This window comes from Oncorhynchus tshawytscha, linkage group LG07 (genome assembly GCF_018296145.1).
Source record: "Oncorhynchus tshawytscha isolate Ot180627B linkage group LG07, Otsh_v2.0, whole genome shotgun sequence".
NCBI classification, from domain to species: Eukaryota; Metazoa; Chordata; class Actinopteri; order Salmoniformes; family Salmonidae; genus Oncorhynchus; species Oncorhynchus tshawytscha.
Window position 1 is genome coordinate 30,441,690 of NC_056435.1, and position 24,966 is coordinate 30,466,655.

The window sequence follows — 24,966 nt, forward strand, 5'->3', positions numbered from 1 at the left end:
GTTCTCAATCAGAGGCAGGTGTCGTTAGTTGTCTCTGATTGAGAATCATACTTAGGTAGCCTTTTCCCACTTGTGTTTCGTGGGTGTTTATTTTCTGTGTCTGTGTGTTCCACACGGAACTGTTTCGGTTGGTTATTTCACGCGTTGTTTATTGTTTTGTTTCAGTGTTCACTTGTTTTAATAAAGAGCATGAACACGTACCACGCTGCGCATTGGTCCTCCGATCCCTACTACTCCTCGGAGGATGAGGAGGAAGACAGCCATTCCACCGTGGGTTACTGTGTCAGGGCTTGAACAAACATTTAACAGGATGATAAAGTATGTATTGATTGCTGATTGGATGGTGCTCCGTCTGTCAATGCACTAGTTTGCCAAATTGACAGCAGCTCTGCAGCGTTGTGTGTGACCAAACAGCTGGATTTAGTCTAAACACCATAAACACTATCCATACTTGGCTGCAACCTCTTCATAGGGCCACTGATTTATAATCCAGTGGATTGTGTGCATTTGTGGGAATTACTATATAAGAACATTGCAGAAAACCTTTCCAATCTCTCTCCCACTGCTTAGCCAGGGATGAGCTGATGCACATACAACGGAGATGCATAGACAATATTTTCATGTTTTGACATTTGACTGTGGTTGACTATTCTGTCTAAAATATGTGTCCCTCTAGGCTCATGTCTCACATATTTGTGAGAATGCAATTGAATACTATAGTGAAAACTGGTTGGAATCTTTGTATTTTACACTGATGGTCAATTGCAGTTTGTGGGAGATATTACTTTAACTAAATAATGATGTAGTCTCAAAGGATGTCTCAAATGATTTAATGGAATCAGATCGGGGATGTAACCTTGTCATAACTGTTATTACCGCTATGTTACCAATATGTGCCGTGACTCCTCATTACAAGTATTTCAATTGAATGTGTCACGTAAAATGGATGTTACTAAGCTCAGTTTAAGATAATGAAGTAGATGTAATATTGAATCGCTCTGATATAAGGGAATTTGGGAAACACAAACTACACACAAATGAAATCACTATCTCATTCTTTATCATCAGGGAGGTAATTGACAAGTGATTTATCATTGTCTTATTCTTTATTCACAGTTGTGTTCCTGGGTTAACAAACCGGGAGATTGGGCCGTGCCTCTGCGCTGCACATTCTTAGCTTGCAGGCCTGTTGTTCTTCTGCCTTTCGTGGAGTCTGCCCTGAATTCACTGAAACTCTACTGTTGAGTGTACTGAAGAAGCCTTTTCCTCACACACACACACACACACACTTAGTGTACACACACACTCGCAGATGCACAAAGACTGAACCGCTGCCAGCATGTCGTGGGATAATCTACCTTCCTGAAGGTTTGGCAAAGCCTCCCCTTGCTCCTCCTTATCGGCGTAGTGTAAGCAGCATGTGGTTTCCTGCCAACATCTTGGGCTGTGAGCTGCCGCTCCAAACAGGAACACGTATGGAGACATTCCTCTGCTGGAGAGGGAAACTGTCCTCAGCCCCCACCCCCTAACCCCCTCCCTGGACACTTAAACACAACCCACACAATCCTCAACTCCTAAGGGTCCTGACCAGACTACAATTCCCCCACACCCACACAGTGAGGCCACTGCCATTTAATGCTCAGTGCAGGAAGTGTGTGTGTGTGATGTAGGTTATCTATTCTACAGTATACCCTCTGCTCCATTTCCATTCCCATTTTGTGTGACAGCTACAGAGGTATTTTCTTCACTGCCTGCAAAGATGCCCACAGACAGTAATCAACACTGGAGTTAAACACACCATTGGGTGTAATCACAGGGTGGAAGGTGAAGTAGAGTAAATACCTACCAGTTGTCGAACAGTCAAAACGAAGAGGGTCTAATTGCCTGCAAGGTAAACCTACATTTTATGACCAAATGCATCCTGACTTGTCCTTCATAATTAGATGATAATGATGATGTTTTGATGAGGATTAATAATTGTGTAATTAATTAGGCAAGTAAGATGAGGGACACGTACCATGATGGACTAATTGGGAGCAAGAGGATCTTGGGTGTATTGCAAGCAGTGGCAAAGAGGAAGTGTTGAGTTTCTTTCCTGTGAGACTTTTGTGGATCCTGGAATGTCACCAGGGAACTTTGTGAGAGACCTCGATTAATCATGAGCTTCTTTCCTCTCCTGTGTGATTTCAGTATCAGGAGCATGTGTCCTCGTCTGCTATCCTACCTGCCTCTTAACAGCCTATTTTCCCATGTCTGCTCCACGACCTCTCTTCTCCCTGGCTCATCCTTAACCTGCCCTTCTCTCTTCGTCTCTTCCATTCCACTGTTTTTTCAGTCCAATTAATGTTTTCCGAAAAACAAGTGCGCAGGAAAGGAATTGTGTGAAGTGCAACACGTTTCCGCTATGCGATGCTGTCTTTTTCCATAAATAGACAAAAATACTGCTTTTTCCTTTAGATTACCATCTCTCTGGAACAAACAACCTGTCCACATGCTGAAACCTGATTTCACATTGTATTTAAAAAAATCAATTGGCCAATAATGATCTTAATTACCATATAAGACACAAAAGACACAGTTACTGAAGTGCTATATTCTCAGTTAATATAATTTAATATAAGTGAGTGCTTAAGGCAGAACACCTGCTTTATACAGTTGAAGTCGGAAGTTTACATACACTTGGAGTCATTAAAACTCATTTTTCAACCACTCCACAAGTTTCTTGTTAACAAACTATCATTTTGGCAAGTCGGTTAGGACATCTACTTTGTGCATGACACAAGTCATTTTTCCAACAATTGTTTACAGACAGATTATTTCACGTAGAATTCATTATATCACAATTCTAGTGGGTCAGAAGTTTACATACATTAAGTTGACGGTGACAGCTTGGAACATTCCAGAAAATTATGTCATGGCTTTAGAAGCTTCTGATAGGCTAATTTACATAATTTGAGTCAATTGGAGGTGTACCTGTGGATGTATTTCAAGGCCTACCTTCAAGGCCTACCTTGATGTCAAGCATCTTTGCTTGACATCATGGGAAAATCAAAAGAAATCAGCCAAGACCTCAGAAAAAGAATTGTAGACCTCCACAAGTCTGGTTCATCCTTGGGAACAATTTTCAAACGCCTGAAGGTACTACGTTCATCTGTACAAACAATAGTACGCAAGTGGGACCATGGGACCACACATCCGTCATACCGCTCAGGAAGGAGACGTGTTCTTTGGTGCGAAAAGTACAAATCAATCCCAGAACAACAGCAAAGGACCTTGTGACGATGCTGGAAGAAACAGGCACAAAAGTATCTATATCCACAGTAAATCGAGTCCTATATCAACATAACCTGAAAGGCCGCTCAGAAAGGAAGAAGCCACTGCTCCAAAACTGCCACAAAAATAGCCAGACTACGGTTTGCAACTGCACATGGGGACAAAGATCGTACTTTTTAAATGTCCTCTGGTCTGATGTAACAAAAATAGAACTGTTTGGCCATAATGACCATCATTATGTTTGGAGGAAAAAGGGGGATGCTTGCAAGCCGAAGAACACCATCCCAACCGTAAAGCACGGGGATGGCAGCATCATGTTATGGGGGGTGCTTTGCTGCAGGAGTGACTGGTGCACTTCACAAAATAGATGGCATCATGAGGGAGGAAAATTATGAGGATATATTGAAGCAACATCTCAAGACATCAGCCAGGAAGTTAAAGCTTGGTCGCAAATGGGTCTTCCAAATGGACAATGACCCCAAGCATACTTCCAAAGTTGTGGCAAAATGGCTTAAGGACAACAAAGTCAAGGTATTGGAGTGGCCATCACAATGCTCTGACCTCAATCCTATAGAACATTTGTGGGCAAAACTGAAAAAGCATGTGCGAGCAAGGAGGCCTACAAACCTGACTCAGTTACACCTGCTCTGTGACGAGGAATGGGCCAAAATTCACCCAACTTATTGTGGGAAGCTTGTGGAATGCTACCCGAAGCATTTGACCCAAGTTAAACAATTTAAAGGCAATGCTACCAAATACTAATTGAGTGTATGTAAACTTCTGACCCACTGGGAATGTGATGAAATAAATAAAAGCTGAAATAAATCATTCTCTCTACTATTATTCTGACATTTCACATTCTTAAAATAAAGTGGTGATCCTAACTGACCTAAGAAAGGGAATTTTTACTAGGATTAAATGTCAGGAATTGTGAAAAACTGAGTTTCAATGTATTTGGCTAAAGTGTATGTAAACTTCAGGCTTCAACTGTATGTAATTGAGCCAACTGTAATCCCTACGTATAATCTCTCATCATACTACACTCAGAGTTAAACACATTTTACTGATCATACCAGAACTTCAGCACCATGTGTATTTTTCCAAAGAGATTCAGTCAGAGGTAATGTATGTCAGAGCTACCATGCACTTTTGGTTGTTGACAGCTTGGCAACATGCCAATCACAGATTATTTTTCTGAGCAATAACAAGATTCAGCAAAGGAAGGAACTCTGATGTGGGTAGAGCTGTTTCAGTCACACTCTTGAATTGCCGAATGCATGGTATCATTTCTCGTCTCTGTCCCCTCCCCCAATTCTCTTTTCACTTGTTGCTTTTCTTATAATGTCTCCCTTATTACTGTAACATCAAAAATGCCCAATTTTCCCTTGAATTAATTACAGAATGAGCCAGGCAATGCGTAATGCTGTTATGATTGAATTCAGTTTATTAATATCATGATGTGCAGATGAGCCTCTAGAGCAGCATGCTATGAGCTAAGCAGATATCTAGAACCTGAAATGGTTCTTCGCCTGTCCCCATATAGGACAACCTTTGAAGAACCCTTTTTGGTTCCAGGTAGAACCCTTTTCCACAGAGGGTTCCCCCTGGAACCAAAAAGGGTTCTCATATGGGGGACAGCTGAAGAACCCTTTTTTCTAAGAGTGTATAATCACTGGGTAGAGGGCAGAGCCGGTGTGATAAGAATGACAGTGACACAGCAGAAGTGATTCACAATAATATATGCTATTTAGCAGACACTTTTATCCAAAGCGATTTAGTCATTCATGCATACATATAGGACCAGGAGCCATGGCAAGTGGCTAATGAGGCTATACGATTCATGCTTCATCTCCTCCACAGAGAGTCTTGTCCTGTACAGGAGGGAGGGAGGCCTTCATGGGGGTCCTCCAGGATGTCTGGAATTTTGGAAATGATGAGTAAGGTGAACATTTGTAATCTAAATACAAATGATCATTCAAGGTGAATGTTTAGTGTCTGAGGTAATCCTTTCTTTCTTCTACGTCTTATTTGAAACATAAGGCAATCCCCATTTCCTTGGATCCTTTCAAATGTTAGGCAGTGTGGGCACACTACAACCACAGAAGATGAAACAACTGAAACATGTCCGTCTTAATGCAAAGACAGTAGGCTAATCTCACGGACAGGTATGATAGGGACAAAAGCCCTACAGGCTAAATTGACTGGACTGCTCTGATAGCACTCAACATACATTTTTGCATTTGGTTTATTAGTAGTCCTAGACATTTTGACTCTTACACCTGTCACGATTGAAAAGAGATGATGGGGAATAACTTTCTTTGCACCTGTGTCCCAAGATGAACTCCACCAGCTACATCTTCAATGTGTGTAGGGATAAAATGCAATGACACCAGCTCATGCTGTGGTACTGCACAGTATGACACTCACGAAACCTGCGAATACATTGGGCTGGCACTCTTATTCCTAAATTTCGACTATAAACCGCATCATCTCATTTCGATACAGAATATTTCGGGGAAATATATAGCGAGCTACCTATTTCTCTTATTTCCAACCAGACTTTTAAACCGAGGCATGCGGTGATTGGGCGTCTTGGAGTCACGCGGTGTGCAGTCGCCCTGCCGCTGAATGCGAGCTTAACTGCCAGCTTTAGCAGCGGTTCTATCTGGATCCTCCGCGCAGAACCTACAACAATTACTGATTATTACTGAAGACCTTTTCTTCTTTTGGAAGACAGTTCTTCACCATGGGCGACAAGAAAAGCCCTACCAGGTATTTAACCGTATACCCCAGTCGGTTTTGTGTCGATTTAGACTTGTTTTGCGATAATTCCATGGCGTTTGCGGTTGATATTCGGATGATTTCTCAAGGAGTGTTTCTCCCTTTTTTCAGTTTGTATGCCAGAGCTAGAATAGTGCACAGGCACTATGGCGGCTTCTCGCTCCCTACTCTCTACCAGTCACTCTCAGACAAAGGGAATTTTTCAGTGGATATGCCTGCCATTCTAGAAAATTATATTCAATGTCAACAGAAGTCGTTCGAAGATCAACGTCGAATGGACATTATTTGACATTCGTTTTTCTAGTTAACATGCTTAGCCCCGAACAGACATTAGGCTAAGCCGCGATACAATCGAATGTTGTAACGTTAGCTAGCTAGCTAACAGAAATTCGAGCTAGGTCGCTTGATTCTAGGGTTAGTGCTATCCAGAATCCTTGGGTCAACCCTATCCTAATCTTAACTCCTACCCCAACCATAACAAACCGTACCATAACAATTTTAAACGTCAACTTCAATGGGATAGGGACGTCCCAAGGATCCCAGATAGCAAGGACCTTGATTTTAGCTAGTGACTGATCTAATCGAGAAACTAGCGCTGCGTAGGTTATTCGGGATTCGAATGGATAACCTGACAGCGATTTTTGTTTCTTCTGTATTGGTTTAAGTTAGCCGATTTTTAATTTAGGGGGTATTGCATGTCGTCAGCACTAACAGTCATTATCAAATTAATTATATGTAATAAACTAACTTGACTTTACATTTTTATATTTCTAAGGCCAAAAAGACAAGCTAAACCAAGTGCTGACGACGGATATTGGGACTGTAGCGTCTGCACCTTCAAGAACAGTGCAGAGGCTTTTAAATGCAGCATATGCGATGTGAGGAAGGGCACATCCACAAGGTATGTCTGAACGGGTGTTGTTTTACTCCTGCAGTAAAGCATCGCAATTGATTGAAATCAACATTAATCGTCTACTAATTTCCGTAGTAATACTTTGATTTATTGATTGACGTAGGCATGTTGCATTGTGTGGCCATGCATTTCATTATTGTGTGGATAGTGAGTGAATTGAGTCGTCTAGGTGTGCTGTTGGTAGCCAGAGAGGGGGTGGGGTGGGAATGAGGGACCTTACATCTTCATAATAGCTGTATGGAGCTGCTAGAATAAAGCAGCTCCCAAGTGAATCTCTGAATTTGACATTAGTATCACCAGATTGAAACAAGACATCTGTAGCTTGAAACATCTGTTAGAATATATCACTTAGGCTACCTGTAGGATTAAACATTAGTTGGCATAGCTGTGGAAAGTAGCTAGGTGTGCTGAGGTGCTGCAGCACCCCCTGAAAAAAAAAAATATATATATATATATATATACAAATAAATGGGATTATTCCCTCTCCCCCACCAAATTAGTGCACTAGGCCTTTAATTACTCCTGTATGAGTGGAGCATAAATACTTCTCAGCAGAGTGGGAGAAATGACCCCCCACATTAGAAACCTATTTCTGGGCTGTCACTGCAATGGGAAACTAAGATGACATCATCACGATATGCAGTCAGAATTTTTTACGTGATTCCCTTTAAATTTCATGTTTATCATTCCAGCCTGAGTTCTTGGTACTGCTGATCAGTTGTCAGTGTGAGTTTACAGGCACTTATCATCAGCTGCCTGATGAAATCTAGAGATAGATAAAATCTAGAGATAGATGAGTCATTTGTGAGCCTGCAGAAGAGTCCCTCCATGCTCTAACCTTTCCAGCTGTGGTTTTAGAATGAGTGTTCTGCTGACACCTTTGGTCTGCCACTGGGAAAACACTGACCGGTTTACTGCTATTCGAAATGTGTGTTGTGTACTGGGCAATTCCACATTAACGGAATTATGCTTTGACTCAGATTTTTTTGTTTTAAAATGTATGCCAAGCAAAAAACATTGATTTCAAAGTTTAACAAACCATACAACTCTAAACACAAGACCTACTTTGATCAAGTTACACAGAGAATGTCATAACACATTTACTGGAAGAACTGTGTAGATGCAAAGTTTGGTAACCGAATTACGTTAGAATCTCACTCAGATTTTACGACATGATACCTTGAGTTTGAAAAAAAATATTTTGGTTATTCAACTATAGGAGGTGAATTTACATCTGGTAATGAAATGACGGCAACGGAATTACATCATAGGTCCCTTATCTGTAATATACAGAAATGCATTATAATGAATATCATTCTCTTCATGGTGATGTATCCTGAATAGGTACAAATGTGTTATATCCTTCTTTTGCGTATTTGGGTATTATTCTACACACTGGCTATTGTTGTAATGAGCTCCGCTCCCAAGGCACAGGAGGCTGCTGAGGGGAGAACCGCACATAATAATGGCCGGAACAGGGCCAATAGAATGGCATCAAACACCTGGAAGCCATGTATTTGATACCATTCCGATCCAGTCATTACCATGAGCTCGTTTTCCCCAATTAAGGTGCCACCAACCTCCTGTGTCACAAAGACCACATTTGGTTGGTCCGTACCAGACCAAATCAGAACCAATCATGGATGTCCATGTTTCACAATTTTGGACATCACAGTGCAGCAAAGTAGATAGCCTATGTATAATATAGTACATTATACTGTTCTCTACTGTGCTGTCCAAACTTGTGAAACATCTACGTCTGATTGGTTCAGATTTGGTCCGGCCCGGGCAAGTTAACAGATACTGGTACGTCACAGTGGGGGTTAGCATGCTTTATGTTAATGAGGGGATGTCATGACAAGTATGTCCAAGCCCCTTACCATGGAGCTTTTGGCAACAGCCCAATTGCCTCTATTTGGTAAATGGAATCGCATGACATCATTGAAGTGGGTTGTCACATTCCCATTTGATCTGAATTGTTAACCTTTGATGCAGTTGTTTGCTTGTTGAAAGCCTGGCTCTTATTGTAATGAGTACTAATTAGGCATATTTTCTCTCTTTTTGATGCAGTATGCTCTCAGCCAAATCATTCACACTTTAACAGTGTGTGTTTGTGGTAGGGGTGGGCGATATGAACTAAAGTTTATTTCACAATATTTTCCACTTTCTGGACGATAACGATATATCACGATATACTGTACTTTAATAAAACAAACATTTTATGAGCCCTTCAAAGTTAATAAATGAGAAAATATTGCTTTTAACCCTATAGAAACAGAAAGCATTGCACTTTTTTTTTTACTTCTATGGTAAACCTGTGCAAACATGAAACATATGCAAAGGTATTAGTTAAATATATATGCAGTACAATTAAATAAAACAAATATTTAAAGTATTCAGGATGTAAAGAAAATTAACTTATTTTTTAAGCTTTGTCCTGCCAAATATAAGTGCAGTCTGTTTTTTTCAGCATAATACTGGACATTATGAATTCAAGTTGTAAACCTTTTCAAACTAACTTCTTCAAGCATTCACCAGACAGTCTGTTTCTCAGTTCAACATGTAACAATTCACTGCCTCCCTCTTCACAAGTTCTGTGCCAGGAACACCAGCCTATTGACAGTTTCTGGCTTCAAAGTTGCCTTGTGGCATGTGACCATATGAAGACAGCCATGCAATCTTCATAGACAAACATTGGCAGTAGATTGGCCTTACTGAAGAGCACAGTGACTTTCAACGTGGCACCGTCATAGGATGCCACATGTCCAACAAGCCAGTTCATCAAATTTCTTCCCTACTAGAGATGCCCCTGTCAACTGTAATTGCTGTTATTGCTGTAAGTGGAAACGTTTAGGAGCAACAACAGCTCAGCTACAAAGTGGTAGGCCACAAGCTCACAGAACGGGACCAGTGAGTGCTGAAGTGTGTACTGCGAAGAATCTCCTGTACTCTGTTGAAACACTCAGTTCCAAACTGCCTCTGGAAGCAACGTCAGCACAAGAACTGTTCGTAGGGAGCTTCATGAAATGGGTTTCCATGGCCGAGCAGCCGTGCACAAGCCAAAGAATCACCATGCGCAAGGCCAAGCGTCGGCTGGAGTGGTGTGTAAAGCTCGTCACCTTTGGACTCTGGAGCGGTGGAAACGTTCTCTGGAGTGATTAATCGCGCTTCACTGTCTGGTGTATGAATCTGGGTTTGGTGGATATCAGGAGAACGCTACCTGACCCAATGCATTGTGCCAACTGTAAAGTTTGGTGGAGGAGGAATAATGATCTTGGGCTGTTTTTCATGGTTTGGCTAGGCACCTTAGTTCCAGTGAAGGGAAATCTTAACGCTACAGCATACAATTACATTCTAGACAATTCTGTGTTTCCAACTTTGTGGCAACAGTTTTGTTTCAGCATGACAATGCTCGCTGTGCACAAAGCGAGGTCCATAAAGAAATGGTTTGTTGAGATCGGTGTGGAAGAACCTGACTGGCCTGCACAGGGCCTTGACATCAACCCCATCAAACACTTTTGGTATGAATTGGAACGTCAACTGCGAACCAGGCCTAATCTAAGTATGTGGCTGAAATAATGTGACGGGGCATCATATTGTTTTAGCTTTCTGCCATGTTGAAGTAAAAGCCTTTTGCATGAGTTATCTGTACAGCTGCCATTGCTATGTTGATTTCCTTCATTTTTTTTCTTCTCTCTGTTCTCGGCCCACCTGCTCTGCCCCCCTCTTCTCCAAGCAGAGCAGACTCCACACAGACACAGTGTGTTGACACAGATGGGGTTAGTTATAAAATCTTTGGTGTAGACATGCTGCTCGAGAGCCAGTACTGCATGCGTCTCAACTTTCTCTCGTTCACATTCGCTTGTAAATGTCTAAACTCACCAAAAATGACATTCGGTATCTCCTACCTATATGTGTAAAACTTTGTGAGCTGGATTGCCTGTCTTTGCAATTTATCACATTTAGCTAGCAGGCTCCATGGAAATTTGCTATTACTTGTGCTAATTTTGTTAGCATTCTAGTAATAGACCCCCAATTGGGTTTTGGGCATTTTTTTTTTTTTGACTGTCATATTATTACCAGTTTAGTACACATGCATCTCCCGGGGTGAGAGAATGATGGATGGTATGACAATATGAAAACCAGGATACCACCCAACCCTACTCCTGACCGGGCCCTAATCTCTGTGATTTGAAAGAAGAAGCAAGAGAGGCAGATGAGCTGGCATCCAGACGAGACTTCTTTGATGAGACTACTATACCCTACGTTCTATTGCCAAACGTACAGCCACTAGAGAACAAACTGGACGAGCTCTGTTCGATAGTATTCTATCAACAGGACCTAAAGAAATGTCATATTCTATGTTTATCAGAGTCGTGGCAGAACAAGGACATGGCTAACAAATCTAGCTGTTTTTTCCATGCATCGTCAAGACCGCTCGGCAGCCTCGGGTAAGACGAAGAGAGGAGGGGTGTGTATCTTTAACAGCTGGTGCATGATCTCTGTTAAAGGGTATGTAGCATAAACGTAGCATATGTATTTGAATTAGTATACACCTCCAAAAGTCTTAATGCAAAGTCACACCTCACTTTTCTATTGTTTGAGTTATTGCATAAAACTGATCAGAATGCCGAAGTCATGTCGGAAAATATTATTCCGTAAGGTGATGTTATATGGAGGACCTGGCAAGCCGGCCTGTCTTCTATAATGTGAACTCCAACAGAAATAACTTAAAATTAAACCAAATTGTTTGCGGTCATGAATACTGGTTTCAGTGTAATTTTCAGGCAACTTACAAGCAATTACTAAATGAATTTATTGTTACAAACCAACTTGCAAGGCTGATAGCCAACTAGCCTGCTAACATTAGCCCTACTTGCCTGCTAATGTTATATTAGCACGACACGAGTCAGCCAGTTGCTATCAACACCTAGCTTACAGCTACATTAAAGTAAACCAAAGTTTTGGGAATGCATAATTATTTTTGGATCTGAGTTAGCTACCAAAGCCAGGAGGAGGTGGGTGCTTCACTGGCTGATGGAGAGTCTCAGGGAAATCCCAAATAGATAGATTCCAGATATCCGTCAGCTATCGTGCTCGCACTAAGCCAAGGTGGAAAAGTTACACACCTCCTATAGCGTACTAAACAGGGAATATGCTGAAAAGTTGACAAAACAAAAAGGAGAACAGACGAGGTACTACAAAATTTGATTTTCTGTATCGATTTGAGCCCACGGGAAGAAGGCACCAGGGCCTGCCATGCTAACGGGTTCCAAATAGATAACACAGCCACAAATTCTGTGAAGAGCATGCTTCATGGCCGCATGTAAACAAGAAGTTGATGGGGCACATCACACTTCCTGAGTTTGGAGGATTGTAGCTCACCACCGCCAACACTTGATTTGGAATGAAATTACATGCTGTCATCGCTAGTGGCTAACGTTGGCCAGCTTGATCTAGCTGCTCAGTAGCACAAAGCAGATCCTCCACTTGATGTTGAGAAATAGTGCATTGTGGGTAGTTTAGAAGATATCCAGAAATAAGTTAAGAAATATTGAATATGTAACAACTTTTTGCACATATAGGTAACCAGATCATGACTACATCTTAAGTTACTAAGTCTTTGACTACACTGTGTTGCGTGTTTCCTACCCTTTAAGGAAGTATGACGTTTTTGCTTGCCTGATTTAGAATACCTTATGACAAGCTGCAGACAACTATTTACCTATTTATCTATATTTTTTGTAGCTGTATATTTACCACCACAGACCGATGCTGGCACTGAGACCACACTCGACAAGCTGTGTAGGGCCATAAGCAAACAAGAAAATGTACATCCAGAACCGGCGCTTCTCATGTCCGGTGATGTTATTGCAGGGACACTGATCCGTTTCACAACATTTTAACATTTGCATAATTTAGCAGACGCTCTTATCTGGAGCGACTTACAGTAGTGAGTGCATACATTTTCATACTTTTTTCGTACTGGTCCCCTGTGGGAATTGAACCCACAACCCTGGCGTTGCAAGCGCCATGCTCTACCAACTGATGGACCAGCGTGTAAGGCTCGCCCTCCCTTTGGCAAATCTGACCTTAACTCTATCCTCCTGATTCTTGCTTACAAGCAAAAATTAAATGCCTTTTATGCTTGCTTTGCAGCAAGTAACACTGGATCATGCATGAGATCACCAGCTGTTGCGGATGACTGTGTGATCTCGCTCTCCCTAGTCAACGTTAACATTCACAAGGTCGTGGGGACAGACGGATTACCAGGATGCGTGCTCAGCGAATGCGCTGACCAGCTGGCAAGTGTCTTCAGACATTTTCAACCTCTCCCTGACCCCGTCTGTCTCCCTGATACCTACATGTTTCAAGCAGACCACCATAGTCCCTGTGCCCAAGAATGCCCAGATAACCTGTCTAAATCACTACCACCCCTTATCACTCAGATCTGTAGCCATGAAATCGTTTGAAAGGTTGGTCATGGCTCACGTCAACACCATCATCCCAGACACCTTGGACCCACTCCTTTTTTCTTACTGCCTCAACAGATATTCGGATGACACAATCTCTATTGCACTTCCCTCTCCCACCTGGACAAGAGGAAAACCTATGTGAGAATACTGTTCATTGACTACAGCTCAGCGTTCAACACCTTGGTGCCCTCCAAGCTCATCACTATGCTCAGGACCCTGGGACTGAACCCCTTCCTCTGCAACTGGATCCTGGACTTCCCGACTGGCTGTCCCCCAGGAAGCGACATCTGCCACGCTTTATCGTCCTACGCAGTTACATACAACTCCATTCAGAATATAAAGTAGCAGCTGACATTTTAATTCCATATTCCTCCATTTATTAGATACAGTGTATATACAAAAGTAGGTGGACACTCCTTCATATTAGTGGATTCGGCTATTTCAGCCACACCCATTGCTGACAGGTGTATAAAATCGAGCACCCACCCATGCAATCTCCATAGACAAACATTGGCAGTAGAATGATCTCACTGAAGAATTGAGTGACTTTCAATGTGGCACTGTCATAGGATGCCACCTTTCTAACAAGTCAGTTCGTAACATTTGTGCCCTGCTAAAGCTGCCCCGGTCAACTGTAAGTGCTCTTATTGTGAAGTGGAAATGTCTAGGAGCAACAACTGCTCAGCCGCGAAGTTGTAGGCCAACCAAGTTCACAGAACATGACCGCCAAGTGCAGAAGCGCATAGCATGTAAAAATTCTCTGTACTAGGTTACAACACTCACTACAAGTTCCAAACTGCCTCTGGAAGCAATGTCAGCACAAGAACTATTCGTCGGGTGCTTCATGAAATGGGTTTCCATGGCCGAGCAGCCGCGACAAGCCTAAGATCACAGTGTGCAATGCCAAGTGTCGGCTGAAGTGGTGTAAAGCTAGCCGCCATTGGAATCTGGAGCAATGGAAACGAGTTCCCTGGTGTGATGAATCACGCTTCACCATCTGGCAGTCCGACGGACAAATCTGAGTTCGACCAATGCCAGGAGAATTCTTAACTGCCCAAATGCATAGTGCCAACTGTAAAGTTTGGAGGATCAGAATGCTACAGCATACAATTACATTCTAGACGATTCTGTACTTTCAACATTGGTAACAGTTTGAGGAGTGCCCATTCCTGTTTCAGCATGAGTACCCCCCCACCCACCACCACCACAAAGCGAGGTCCATACAGAAATGGGTTGTCGAGATCGGTGTGGAAGAACTTGACTGGCCTGCACAGAGCCCTGACCTCAACTCCATCAAATTGTATGAATTGGAACACCAGCTGCGTGCCAGGCCTAATTGCCAAATATCAGTACCCGACTTCACTAATGCTCTTGTGGCTGAATGTTCCAACATCTAGTGGAAAGCCTTCCCAGAAGAGTGGAGACTGTTATAGCGGCAAAGGGGGACCAACTTCATATTAATGCCCATGATTTTGGAATGAGATGTTTGATGAGCAGGTGTCCACATACTTTTGGTCATGTAGTGTTTCTCCTAACTTTTGCCCCACGTGGAGGATCTATGACTAGCCTAATGTTGCTTTGATGATTTGTGATTGCCGCGTGTAGCTTGTTGGTCATTCTCGTGAAAAGCACAGAGCAGCAGCATGAATTATACAAATTCTCTCTCTACTGCAGCAGGTGCATTCGGCTCTGTATGGGTCCTTCTGGACAAGTCAGTTAAAATTACTCATACCCATGACAATTAAATCAGGGTTTTGGATCTGGTCTCGGGTATTCGGGTACAGGTGAATCCGTGAAGACCTCTAGTGCTAACATGTGCTAGAGAAGCAATATCAACATGCATGGGGAGGCCCAACTCTCACCCAATCTCACACAATGCCCAAGTAGGCTAAATCTGTGCACTGCCACTGCACTTACTTTGGTTCTCCAACAAGAAAGCACTGTGTGTGTTGTGACCTGACCTCCCGAGTTCTGCTGTTAATAGTTGGAGTACGTTTTTGAAGCATTCTTATACCAGAAGAGGCACATCTTTGCGTTAGCAGCATACGCCTGACAGCAGTGATCAGCTATCGTATTCGAAAGTAGCCAGCACATGAAACCAATCAGTGCTAGATTGTGACATCTTGCTGCTGGATCAGTACAGTTTTCCTGATGGCTGTGCTGTGTGTTGGTATGCTGCACCTTGAGCTGCTCCAGGTCCTGGCGGGGCCTTTTTGACTTGATTAATGGTCGGGATCAGGTGCGAATGCTCTTTGGTTGTTGTGACGCCTCAGGCTGTGGTTTTGGGGGACGTGACGTTCCTTGTTGATTGTTGCTTGCCACTTTGTTCCAGACATGTTTGTGCAGAGGTAGGATTTTTTTGGCTTACTGCTGTGCGTCGCGCTGGTGATTCTCATATTCCAAACCAAATTATTCGAATTGCGTTAACTCTGCTACTGTTTGGTATGCAGACTGTAACCTGTTGACGCTTAGCATCGACATTTTGATGTCCAGATTAGAGGTCGACTGATTAATCGGAATGGCCGATTAGTTAGGTCCGATTTCAAGTTTTCATAACAATCGGAAATCGGTATTTTTCGGCGCCGATTTGCCCTTTTCAAAAATGTATTTTTAAAAAATTTAAAAAAGATTTTTAACTAGGCAGGTCGGTTAAGAACACTTTCTTATTTTCAATGACGGCCTAGGAATGGTGGGTTAACTGCCTCGTTCAGGGGCAGAAAGACAGATTTTCACCTTGGAGCGAGGAGAGGGACGGAAGCTATACTGTTACACTGGCAATACTAAAGTGCCTATAAGAACATCCAATAGTCAAAGGTTAATGAAATACAAATGGTATAGAGGGAAATAGTCCTATAATAACTACAACCTAAAACTTCTTACCTGGGAATATTGAAGACTCATGTTAAAAGGAAACCACCAGCTTTCATATGTTCTGAGCAAGGAACTGAAATGTTAAGCTTTCTTACATAGCACATATTGCACTTTTACGTTCTTCTCCAACACTTTGTTTTTGCATTATTTGAACCAAATTGATTGTTTTATTATCTACTTGAGGCTAAATGTATTATATTAAGTTCAAATAAGTGTTAATTCAGTATTGTTGTAATTGTCATTATTATGTTTCTAAAAAATTTATAAATTTAATCGGCCGATTAATCTGTATCGGCTTTTTTGGTCCTCCAATAATCGGTACCGGCATTGAAAAATCATAATCGGTCGACCTCTAGTCCAGATGTTTGAGTGTTTGTCAGTTTAGTGTGAAGGTGTTAAACTGAGGTTTGCAGTAGCACTGACTGAACTAGCACACTCACAAATGCTCTGCTCTGCAAGAATATGCTTCACCCTAAGTGCGTGTCTGTGAAAATGATGGAATAGTCATTTAGGGCGATATGGCCAAAATCTCATGTCCCGATAGGTCATTTCATATCACGATATAGCACATTTTCTGTAAATTCAATGAATAAGTAGTTTATATAAAATTACCACATGTAAAGGCCTATTTCTTATTACATGTTGAATTATACTCAACAAATAAAAGGTTCTTACTCTTGATTATTTCTCCTTTTATTTAGAACCTTGGTGCAAATTTTAAATTAAGCGTGTAATAAAATATTAATCTAAAAAGGTAAATAGAAAACACTTAAATTATAGTTGCAAAAAACATAAATATTGGCCTGTTGCATGTTATTTTGGCATTAATACGCGTCGCATATCAATTTGCATTTGGTGCCTTGGGTCGAGTGTTAGCACCAACTCACGAAACCCTCGTTTCTCCACCGTGTAAATTGGGGCCATGTCTTTGCAGATGTAAGTTGTAACAGCAGCTGTTACCTCCTTCCGTCTTTTGTGATTCTTTGCCATATGGTTTGCCGCGGGCAAAAGTATCTTGCAACGTTTTGAACACTCGACTGTACTTTTTTGTTTCTCATCCATAGACTTTCTCTGTACTGTTTCACATGATTCTTGCGTAGGTGTTTTGAGCCTGTTGTCGGGACTGGCCTGCGGCATATTTTGCAGAGGACGGTTTTCTGGTCCGTGTCAGACTTTTCTCTTACCCAAACCACGTCCATGTGACCGAAGGAGCCACTCTTTCAGGTACGAGCTCCGTGTCACGTTCACTGTCCTCCATGTTTGTTTGTGTTGCAAATTTTCTTCCAATTGATGAAAAGTATTTCCGTAAAGAGTAAGATTTGCGACATGAAATAAACGATAGAAAAATATCTATCATCACACGATATATATCGTCATATCGCCCAGCCATAGTCATTATAATCTGTGGATTTTACCGCTGTCACATTAACACAAATTGTCAAGACTAATGGAATTACTTAAGAAGGACGTGCTTGCACACTCCATTTGTATTTGTAAAGGCTTATGCTTATCAATCATTATCAGGATCTGCATTAATCCTTAAGCATGAGCAGGTAGGCCCTAATCTTAATGTGTTAATTGGCGGATTTCAGAGTATTTAATTACTTCATGAGATTTGAGAGAATGTGGGTGATTTTGAATGGCCCATTTGGCAGTCTGACAAATGGCGGAACGTTGATAGAACGAGCTGTTGACTTGAACTTGTCCTCAGAGGGTGGAGTGAGGGAGCGAGCAAGTGAGAGACAGAGACATGTAGAGTGACAATGGGGAGGCAAAGTAGCCGGAAGAAGAACTGAGAGCAGAGGGTACGGAGGGACAAGGGGATTCGGAGGGTACGGAGGGACAAGGGGATTCGGAGGGTACGGAGGGACAAGGGGATTCGGAGGGTATTGAGGGACAAGGGGATTCGGAGGGTACGGAGGGACAAGGGGACGGAGGGTACGGAGGGACAAGGGGATTCGGAGGGTACGGAGGGACAAGGGGAAGCATACTGGATACAACAGTGTGAGCTGGAGTGGCTGGGCCCGGTCGTGCTGTGACGGGGGGGGGGGCTGCTGGGCGTGATGGACTGTGGAGGGGGATGTGTTCACTCAGCCAAGAGTCTCCTGGGGGATGACAGAATGGAGCACATAATTACCCAGGGAGCTAAGGGAAAGTAAGAGCTGGGCTGGCCCTCACACACTCCTCTTTCCACCATGGCCATCCCTCTGGATCACAACTCCATCCATGTCTGTCACAACACGAGACGGGGAAAGAAACAGCTCAGCGGTAGTGTCATCTGGGGAAAAAAATATATATATATATATATATTTAATTTTTTATTTTATTTAACTAGGCAAGTTATTTTTATTCAGGTAAGATTGTGACTGTGGAATTTCCATCAAAGCAAATTTGTGACGTCCTCAATGTTACATGTAATTTTTGGGGGCACTGAGGAGTGTAGGTCTTGTGAGTGGAAACTTGAATGTTGTGAGAATTTTGCAGTGAGGCTGTACCCTTACAGTTTTAGACAGTAGCCAATAGGTGATTGTGGCTATTTGAGCATAATGTAGGTCTACCAACAAAACCAATGGAGCAAATCACATAACATTTTTAACTTGGAAATAGCTTTTGATTTCTATGATATAGCCCACAGTAGCCTATATGTGGTGTTCAATGCAGGCCAACATTGCATACTTAAAAAAAAAAAAAAATCATTATGTAGGGCTTGACATTAATGATTTATTTTTATTTTTTACTTGTCTGTAATACCATGGGCCAAATGGGTGACTAAATTGCTTTGTACCTTGTTGTATGATGCAAGAAATCACTTTACAAAATGCAATTATTATTACCATATAGTGAATTAGACAATGTAGGCTTCCCCTCTGCCTATTGGCTTATTTGCATATTCAAGCCTGTCTTAAAATACAACACTGCCTCTTTAATTAAGGCATAAGCTTTTTACCTGACTGGCTTTTCAAAGACCACTTGAAATGTAGCCTACATGTTTTGTGCTCTTGTTGGAAGCAGTAGCTTCCCATTACTGACCTATACTTACCTAATAAATGGGCTAATAACTTTTTAATAACTAGCAAATAATAACAAATGTTCACGTGTGGCTCTGATCTGAAGAACGCGTTCATTCACTCGCTGGTGATTGAAAGACCCCTAGTGTGCTACAGTGGTTCCTCCTTTAAAAGTTGCGGGACTTGGAGGTACCCAGCGTCACGGCTTCAATGCTCCAGACCACCACAAGGGGGAGTTGGAGCACTCGTTATGCAAGGTTTTTATATGACCAATCATATCGAGTGGTTCCAATGATGAATTTTGTCGCGAGCCAGACTTGCTTGTGGCGTTCTTCAACAAAGATGGCTGACAAAACATTATGGTGGAACCAGATGTAAGTTATGACGTTGTAATAAGTCAAGCAAAAAGTTTACAATTGAGAGGAATATGCTAGTTAATGTAGAGACCAACGTTTGTGCATATTTTTTTGGGTTATAAAGCTAATTCACAAATCACTATTTAGCAAGTTATCTGACTAGCTAACATTAGCCAGCTTGTTAGTGTTAGGATAATTAATTTGTAATTTGTATTTAATGTTTTAGGGACTCCTGAAAACCAGCAAACCAGGCTGTCGTCTTGTGAATGTAAAGTGGATCTAAAAGCTAGTTAAAGCATTTCCTGCAAATTGAATGTACAATTGTATACGCTTGCCTTGCAATGCAGCTGAAGTAACACAGCTAGCTAACTATTTACTTGCTTATTGTGTAGTGAAGGATAAAAATAACTGAATGCCCTAGGATTCATAGCTAGCTACAGTATGTAGCCAATCTGTCTATGGACCCTAAAACATTAGTTCTGAACTAATATTCATACCAATCAATGAACCACATCTATTATAGTTGTTGTATCAATTTCAAGTCTGAATGGCATTAATGAAGCCTATGGATAGAGTAGATTATAATAACTTTATTGTGCCAAGGATGCAAGTCCTATATACACATGTACTGTAGTTATTACCACGTATGAGATTCCCACATTGTAGCCTGTACATTGAATACATTCACTGATCATGTACTCTTCCTTGGCAAATAAAGGTGCGGTTCAGGTATGAATCTCGGAGACATTCTTTTTCAGTTATATCAAACTCCATTATTTGAATGATGCTGTGTCTGCATGAATGTTTTACAATTATACACTTCAACAGTGTTGCTGCTCCTGGGACATCACTGATTACATATTGTAACATGATTGAGTTGTAGTTCATATATACAGAAAAAACTATGCATAACTCCCTTCATCTGCATTTAATCTGAGGACACAGGATAGTATTTCAACCAGTGGAGAATGTGAAAAGCTTTACTGAAAGAAGTTCATTATCCAGGTGTTATAATTACATAATTATAATGCATTTATGATAATTGTAATATTTATAAATACAAGTTCAAACTGTACTTCAATGCACATATGGTGCGCATTATAAAATGCTGAGGAAAGACGAGGTGGGGAGAAGTGTAGAAGGGAAAGGGGTAAGAACAGCGGCAGACAGAATATGATTCATGAATTACAGTGCTACCCTAATATTCACTCAATTCATCACAATTGCGGTGTCTCCTAACCAGCCTTGGGCTCCCAGTTGGCCCGACGGTTATCTTAAGAGCGCGTTAGGTGGTGAGGATGGGACTGGCTTCCTCTCTCACATCAAAACATTCCTGCAGACGAGTGACAAATGGATAGAGAGCCAGCATGATTAGAGCATGTTTTTAAAAATTCTGACACTCATCTTAAATCAGAAGGTGAAATGCAAAACTGGCCTTGGATCATTAACTCTGGGACTAAAACATCTGTCTGTATTTCAATGTAAAGCATCTCTTTTAATAATACTTCCTGTTGACCCGACCAAGTGACATCTCACCTATTATCATGCTGCCCTCTGTCAGCCTGTTCAGATGTGGGAGGGGTTCACCAAAACAGCTGATATAACCTAGAGGATTTAGGGAGAAGGGGCAGAGGGATGAAGTGAAGATAATGTTAGTGTGGTCTCACCTGGTGGCTACAGAGTACTTTATGCTGAAAAACAGACACATGATGGCAAACAATAAAGATAATGTCAATAGACGATACTGTATGTGACGCAGACACCTATCAGAGTGTACCTGAAACAATTAAATATAGAGGGCTATGTGTCTCACTACTTGGTTATTGCAAGGCTAACCCCCAGGAAAATCATGAATTGGCTGCAATGGATAGTCCGGTGAAAATGGCTTTGTTTATGTGGTGTAAATCTGAAAATTAGCAGCTGACATCTTAAGGTACTTTTTTTTTTTTTTTTTTATCCATGTGAGGCAGGTTCCATGTACAACAAGACGGGCAGAGATGGAGAAAAATAACAACAGTTTAACTACCTCTGGTTGTGGACACTTGCCAGCCATAAAGCCTCCACGGCCTGTTCCTTGGACAGTGAACATCTGGCAATAACTACATTTTCGACCCCTTGGTCAGCTCGTTCTCTGAAAGTAAAGAAAACGGCTTGTTTTTTATAGATATGTAAACAATAACTGAGATGACCGTTTAATCTAAAGCAGCAGATGCCATTTTTAGGATGCATCAATACCATCGATGCCATCTTCGCAGGTGTCCGCTTTGACTGACTTTGTGTCGGAAAAAAGTTGCTTTCAGAACAATTATTTTTGATTGAAAATAAAAAAGGTTTTGCTCTCTACAAAAAGACATCTACCTCCATAGCATATAACAATTTGCCTATGAATAACCACACATTCATACAAACGTGCTACTATATGCAGAATTCTTGACGCACAACCGTAGATGCTACCATATCCTGCCATCACGCCCACAAGCGAGCCACTCGGGAGCAGAATGATGACGCGTGAAAGAGGGAAAGGAATGAGATGGGAACAGCAATTTGTTGCAACTTGGGGAGGAGGGCTAATAGCTGAACAATAGACTATTCAACCTTTACTAAAGAATAGCCTAATAGCGGAGCGAGGTGTGAACCCCCCCGCCTATCACAGACCAGATTTGCCCTAACGACCAAGGGGTAGCTTGCTACTCAATGTAATAAAGTAATGACTTCAATTACGTTACCTTAACTACCCAACGTTTATTGACTTGATTATTCTCGTCATTCTTAGCTTAGCTAAATGGTATAGTCGTTGTGCTTTCTCAATGGATATTTGAGTGCTTTCGTAAATTTGCTCTAGCTATCTATAGGCTGGACAATCGAACGGGTCAAAATTCACCCAAGGCTGAAAAACGTCTTAAGAACGTTGGCTAAACTGGAACACTAGCGCAAGCCCATAGCAAATTCATTGAATTCAACATTCGCAGAGCCTGCTTTGACAGTAGTGATGCTAAGAATTCTATTTTTAAAAATGTTTTAAAAATTCAGACTATTTCTGGTCTAGCGATCGATGACAAACGAGCTCGCTGCCCAGATTTACGTAATTACAAAGAGGAGATTATCCTGATTTTAAAATAATGCCAGTGTAACATTATAGCTCCAGTCCCTCTACTCGCTCAAACCAGGGACCCTCTGCACACACAGACAACAGCCACTCTCGAAGCATCGTTACCCATTGCTCCACAAAAGCCGCAGCCCTTGCAGAGCAAGGGGAACAACTACTTCAAGTTCTCAGAGCGAGTGATGTCACCGATTTGAAATGCTATTAGCGCGCACCCCGCTAACTAGCTAGCCATTTCACACCGGTTACACCCGTCATGAAAAAAACTAAATATACTGCCAACAATAGCGAAGCAGTCATTGTGACGTTGAACAATAAGCTGGGAATAGAAAGTTCAGAAGGCGAGTTGGTGTCACGGTGCTCAAAATAACTAATAGGAGCTGGCAGGGTGAGAAATGCACTAAAATAAGGCCTGTTTTTTCGCGATTATTTCAAAACGACGGCAAGCAGCTGGGAAATATGGTCATATTATGGAACTGGGCTCCACGGCGGATGCATTGAACTAGTTATCAGAAAAGAACGTTGTTAAAAATGTCATGTGTCCAGCCTACTATCTACACAGATTTCAGAACACTCCTCTGAGTGTACCAGAGCGCAGAATAATTACTTTATGAGCACTCAACAGCTGTTGAATATGGCCAGTGTCAGGAACAATTCAGAAGAAAATGGTAATTAAATTGTTTCCAGCAGCACATTTAGTCACCAACACTCTGGTTAACACAAACTGCCTTTCCAGCTCTGCTAGGGTGAGTAAAATGTTCAAAGTGGTCTCATTTGTGTCTGGAAGAAGCTAGACAACGTTAGCTTGACTGCCGTTGTAAGGCCAGACTGCTCAAATAAATCCCAAATCAATCCCACTCCTCGCCCCGAAATATCCAGTGTGCACTCCGAAATGGTCTGAATTCACAAACTGACAATTTTTCTATGAATAGAAACACCATAATATTAATCAAATTAATTCAGCCAAATATCTTAATCAATCCCATATACTATGTTATACAAAAAAAGGTTTTAAATTCTCTGGTAATGCCAATGCGTAATACTACCAAGTGCTTCTAAAAGATGTCCTCTGGTGGTCAAACTAGCAATAACTTGCAGTAACAGAAGAAATGGCTGAGAATGAAATGACGTGCCACAGAATGTTGCAGCAGCAAGCACGCAGGGTGTGCCGCAGTATGACGCAACTTTTAAAGGAGGACCCACTGTACCTGCCAATAGAATTCTACTCTGTTGTGCTCTGGCTCTGCCTACAACAAAATCAGACTCAATCTTGCAAAGTTCGATTGGTTTTGTTTTGCATCGAAAAGGGGCTGATATAATGTTGATACGATCACAGAAAAAAACGTATCTATATAGGGCAAACTAATAGGGTGAACTCAGTGAAGTTCAATCACTTGGGTCTTCTCTGTGCTGCTTGACATTTTCTTCTGTGCGGCAGTCCTAGAGGTGCGCTTAGAGTGAACATTGGAAGTCACCCAATTATTGCAGTTCGTGTAGTGGTTGACTAGCATTATGAAGTGTCAGGATAGGTTTCTCTGATTGTATTTAGGCAATGTTTTTGTTCCCTTTTTGTATAGTTTACGGTGCATTCGGAAAGTATTCAGACCCCTTTCCCACTTTTTTCCCCTCATCAATCTACACACTATAATGATATTTTGCAAATATATTAAAATAAAGTGTTAAGACCCTTTGCTATGAGACTTGAAATTGAGCATCTTGTTTCCATCCTTGATGTTTCTACAACTTGATTGGAGTCCACCGGTGGTAAATTCAATTGATTGGACATGATTTGGAACGGTACACACCTGTCTAATATAAGGGCCCACAGTTGATAGTGCATGTCAGAGCAAAAAACAAGTAATGAGGTCTAAGGAATTGTCCGTAGAGCTCCGAGACAGGATTGTGTCGCTGCACAGATCTGGGGATAGCTAACAAAAAATGTATTTAGCATTGAAGGAACACCGTGACCTCCATCATTCTTAAATGGAAGAAGTTTGGTATCTCAAAGACTCTAGGAAGAGCTGGCTGCCTGGCCAAAATGAGCAAACGGGGGAGAAGAGCCTTGGTCAGGGAGGTGCCCAAGAACCCGATGGTCACTATGACATAGCTCCAGAAGGACAACCATCTCTGCAGCACTCCACCAGTCAGACCTTTATGGTAGAGTGGCCAGACGGAAGTCACTCCT

At 41.8% G+C, this 24,966-nt stretch overlaps 1 protein-coding gene across 1 annotated transcript in view; it reads left to right on the plus strand.

Moving 5' to 3' along the window:
* The first annotated feature begins 5,853 nt into the window (after window positions 1-5,853).
* The window catches only part of LOC112254348 (RING1 and YY1-binding protein B), a 42,350-nt gene continuing 23,237 nt past the window's right edge, over window positions 5,854-24,966 (plus strand). The window contains exons 1-2 of the mRNA XM_042324283.1: window positions 5,854-6,045; window positions 6,830-6,955. Of these exons, the coding sequence (XP_042180217.1) occupies window positions 6,020-6,045; window positions 6,830-6,955 (152 nt within the window). The 5' untranslated portion in view covers window positions 5,854-6,019. The remainder of the gene's footprint in view (window positions 6,046-6,829; window positions 6,956-24,966) is intronic.